We start from the raw sequence: 4,215 nt of genomic DNA, 5'->3' as shown, positions 1-4,215 counted from the left end.
ACTTCAGCTCTAAGGTGGACCCCTGAGCTCCAAAACTCAACAATTTGCTCACAAAAGCTCAAACAGAAATGCTATCGGAGGGATAGCATTTCCCCCCATCCTGTATCTCTAGTGAGATCTCTGCCAAAAAAGAGATTAATGTTTTTAGGAGCAGCTCAGGCCCCAGAGGCAGATGGAATATTCTTGCACTGCTTAAAAGCTGAATTATTCTCTTTCCCACTGGAGAATATTGGGATACACCCTAAAAAAAAATATGTCAGCCATGCCACAAACAAAACCACTGCCACTGAAGAGATGATCTATCTAACTGAACAAAAGATTTGCTCTTCAAGCATCACTGGCTACTTGAAGGGGTTAAGAGTTTTCTGCTAAGAAATAGCTTAACACAAACAATCTGACCTGTTGAAAAAGGATATTTACCCAAGAGGTGAAACTTCAGAAGCACTAAAGATGCAACCTAACTAGAAAGACTAAGAGCAAGAATAGTCTGAGTGCTTCTGATCACTGACCTAACCAAGGTTATTGGAAGATAGCCAGGAACAGAGAAGGAGAGGCAGGATACACTGAGTATCAGATAGAGAGGTGTTGCAGGGAGATTTCCTTTCAGGAGCCGTCGTCTTTGCTTCATGTTCCCAGCCTCACGCACAGAGAAAAAGTTTGGCAAGAAGCCTTGCTGCACGAGACAGCAACTCCAGTCCACTCCTGCACATCTGGAATGGTTAAGGGCATCACAGCATCCAGCAGACAGAATGGTTACTGTCCTCCATTGTAAGCATAGTCGGCCTTGTTGTGCATAATCAACTTGTTGTCCACAAAGTAAAAGCTGTCTGAGCGCGTCTCGTAGGGGTTCTCAACCATCAGACGGACTGTGAAAGAGAAAGCTCCATTATGTTCAACAGCCAGCCACAGCCAGGATAAAAAGGACTCTGCCACTCCACTGCATTTACCAGGCTGATGCTTGGCCCTGCCCAGGGAAGAGAAGCAAACTGCTCTGCTGAGCACGCTTCAAAGGCTGCAGCCTGCCCTTTTCTTTCTTCTTAATCACAGGGTAAGTGCTGTCAAACGCAGGGGGAATCGAGTAACCTCACTCAAAATAACCTTAGAGACTGTCAGAGCCATGAATGGAGCCGAGCAGCCATCATGACTGTAAGCAGAAGCAGCTCATTTGTGGCACACCCCACACTTACACAGGCAACCCCTGTACACAGGAACCCCTGATGGAAACCCCAAACCTTCCCCACAGCCAGGCAGCCCCAGAAGGGCCCCTGTGCCTCTGGTCTATCCACCCCGAGGTCAAACATACCCTGCACAATCTGTATTTCCAGGCTTTAAAACAGAGCTCAGGGAAGAGCCAGTTCTGTTCCAAAGCAGGATGCTCCAGCCCTAACAAGCAAGTGCAGAAAACAGATGGGTGGCTATAAAAAGGAACCTTTCTTCAGTGTTTTGTTTTCTTCTGGGCTACACTATGAAGCATCAGGCATGTCAGCCCTATGACTCTGATCAGTTCTTGCAGCCTGTGACTTAGCACAGGTTGTCTTAGGCTTTCATTTTCAAAGGAGGATACTTAGCAGCACAAATCTCTAATTCAGACAAGATTACACACTGCTAAACTGGGAACCTGTATCTGTTTGTTCCTGTCCCCTCAATCCCAGTCACAACTTCTTTCACAAGTAGAGGGAGAGAATGAACAGATGCACACACAAACAAAACACCACTCAGTGTGGCAAAGGAGGTACTTACTGAGGTCTTCTGAGAGCTGAGGGAACTCATAAATGTGCTCACATGTGTTCCTGCTACTGGGGATGCAGAAACCAAAATCAAAATCAAAATTCTTCAGCAAGCGATCTCGGAAGTAATGTCTCTCAATCATTCGGAAGTTCGACACTGGCTTTTCTCCCACTGTGAATTCCACTCTGCATGGAAGAAGCAGGAAAAAACCTGCTGTTGAGAAGAACAGAGCCTTGGGCATGAGGCTATACAAGAGTTCTCTACAGAGAGTTTGGTATTTGTAGTCTAAGATAGGCTCTCTTAAGTCTTCAATCCAGTTTTGTTATAAACTGTCAAGTAACACTTGGTAAACATCCAATTCTCCCTTCTTTCCATGAACTCATACTCACGTTGCACCAACAGTCCGGAGACGCAGGAACGCTGGGGTGAACTGGTACCGAACAAAGCGACCTGCACTTGCATCCAGTTCACTGCTGTCATCCTCATCCTCCTCATCGTGCTCTGGAAAACGCACCGGCCTGGAGTTACTCTGCTCGTAGTGTACACATGAGGTGATACTGGCTAGTGGGTGTATCAGGACAAGCTGCCTACTGCTTAGGTACTGAATGTAAACACATTTAATAATTGGTCTGAGACTTAACTGGCACAAAATAAAAGAGTAAAGACTTGCCACGACAGTTGGCCCCTCCCTCAACCTCACAGGATATCCCCACTCACAACTGCCAATGCACATGAACTAATCTCGATTATAACCAGCCCAAAAAAGGAAGATTGCCAGTCGATAGTTCTCTCACATCCAACAACAATAACATTTTTATCACAAGTTTCTCAGCAGAGATAAACTCAATCCTATGCTTAAAGGAGAGGAATCCAGCCATCAAGACATACACCTAAGGACCCTGCTGCTCGGTTTGCATGGGTTGTGCATTGCAATCTCTCAGCTCTGAGTCTCCCTATCCTCCTTACAATGTTTGCATGCTGTACCTGAAGCAGACGGCTTGGCAATTTCAAATAGTACTGTTCCAGTTTCAAGGTCCCGGATCTTAAACCTGGTGAAGTCAATATTGTAAATGTTGTCCTCAGGTTTGCATAAATAATCTAGAAGAGACAGTAAAAATACAGTAACATTTCAAAACACTTGCGACCACTTATAAATTAATCTCCTTTTTCGTTAGCCCCAGCCCGATAAGATAATACTGCTTGTTATTTTGCAGAAGCTTCATGAAAGCAGGACAAACTTAAGGATGTGAGAAACAAAGGCAGGGAAGGTGCCAGGCAGCAGAGCAAGAAAGGGATGCGATCAGGACAGAAAAACAGAGATCAGCAGCCCAGAGAAAAAACAAAAAGCCTCAAACAAATCAAAACCCACGAACAATACAAAAGCCCCCAAACTTTCTGGAAGTTGTACAGGAGCTGCCGGCGGGAGCAGCCCGAGCCGCCGCATTGACCGCGGCAGCACGGAACGGGCCGGGCCCCGCCGCTCCCCACACCCAGAGCCCGGCCCAGCCCGCAGAGCCCCCGCCGCTCCGGGACCGGCCCGCACTCACTCTCCGTCACCCGGCACAGCCCCAGGACGTGCTCGGGCCGGACGGTCTCCAGCGCCAGCAACTCGGACTCGGTCCAGGGCTGCCGTGGCGGCGCATCGGCCGATCCGCGCCGGCCCCGCAGGCGGCTGAGCGGCCCCGCGGATCCCGGCGGCAGCTTCTTGTCCGGCCCCGGCGCTGCCGTCGCCGCCCGCGCCCTGGAGCCGCTCATGGCCGCTGCCAAGATGGCCGCCGCCCGCCTCGGTAGCTATGGGAGCGCGGGGCGGGGCGGGGGGCTGTTGCCTGGCAACGCCGCGCCCGAAGCTCAGCAGGGCCCGCTGCGGTCGCGCCCGGATGGGTGACCAGCGAGCCCCGCACGGCGTGGCAGCCGCGCCCTCCGGGCACGCAGCAGGACGGGCCGGCTGGGACAGCTTCGTTACCTGAGGGACAACGACACAAGGAACAAAACCGGCCCCGCTCCCGCCGCACCCCGGGGAGCTGGTCGTCACCTCTCGCTGGCCACCGGGGCTCCCGGTTCCGAAGGCGCGGCCCGAACCCGCAGCGCCGGCGGTGACACAGGGAGCAGGTGTTCCCCGAGAGCCCGGCTCTGTCCGGGGACAGTGGCAGGCACTTTTCGGGGAGCAGCAGCAAGAGCATGCCGTGAGGGCTCCCGCCCAGTGACATCGCAGCTGCTGTCCCTGGACAGGGGGACAGCGACAGGACCGTGTGCCCCCGGGCCAGGCAGTTCCATGACCACACAGGTGACAGTGGCAGACATCGGACGAGTCTCCCCAGCCCGGGAGGTCCCACTAGCAGGAGCAACACGCGGAGAGAAGAATGTTTCTTCCCAAAGAGGGACAGCCCACCAGGCCGCAGCAGGCACCCAAGAGCAGTCAAGAGTCACCTCCAGCCCTCTGGGGAACTGGGACAAGAACATCTGCATCCTCCTTTCAGACTCCAGCCA

The 4,215-nt window shown here is 52.1% G+C and overlaps 1 protein-coding gene across 1 annotated transcript; it reads right to left on the bottom strand.

Moving 5' to 3' along the window:
- Positions 1-421: 421 nt before the first annotated feature.
- UNC119B (unc-119 lipid binding chaperone B) lies at positions 422-3,530 on the bottom strand. Its single transcript, XM_056504575.1, has 5 exons — positions 3,276-3,530; positions 2,713-2,826; positions 2,118-2,229; positions 1,741-1,913; positions 422-866 (listed from the first exon to the last, which is right to left on the bottom strand). The coding sequence occupies exons 1-5, from the start codon at positions 3,481-3,483 to the stop codon at positions 754-756; spliced, it is 720 nt and encodes a 239-aa protein (XP_056360550.1). The 5' UTR covers positions 3,484-3,530; the 3' UTR covers positions 422-753.
- Positions 3,531-4,215: the final 685 nt, after the last annotated feature.

Source organism: Oenanthe melanoleuca, chromosome 15, assembly GCF_029582105.1.
Source record: "Oenanthe melanoleuca isolate GR-GAL-2019-014 chromosome 15, OMel1.0, whole genome shotgun sequence".
NCBI classification, from domain to species: domain Eukaryota; kingdom Metazoa; phylum Chordata; class Aves; order Passeriformes; family Muscicapidae; genus Oenanthe; species Oenanthe melanoleuca.
This window is presented reverse-complemented; position numbering and strand designations above follow the sequence as displayed.

Coding starts and splice junctions, on each gene's coding strand:
- UNC119B (XM_056504575.1), bottom strand. CDS start 3,483: ATGAGCGGCTCCAGGGCGCGGGCGGCGACGGCAGCGCCGGGGCCGGAC. Junction 2,827..3,275: donor GCTGTGCCGGGTGACGGAGA/GTGAGTGCGGGC, acceptor TGTCTCTTCTAG/ATTATTTATGCAAACCTGAG. Junction 2,230..2,712: donor TGCCAAGCCGTCTGCTTCAG/GTACAGCATGCA, acceptor TGCGTTTTCCAG/AGCACGATGAGGAGGATGAG.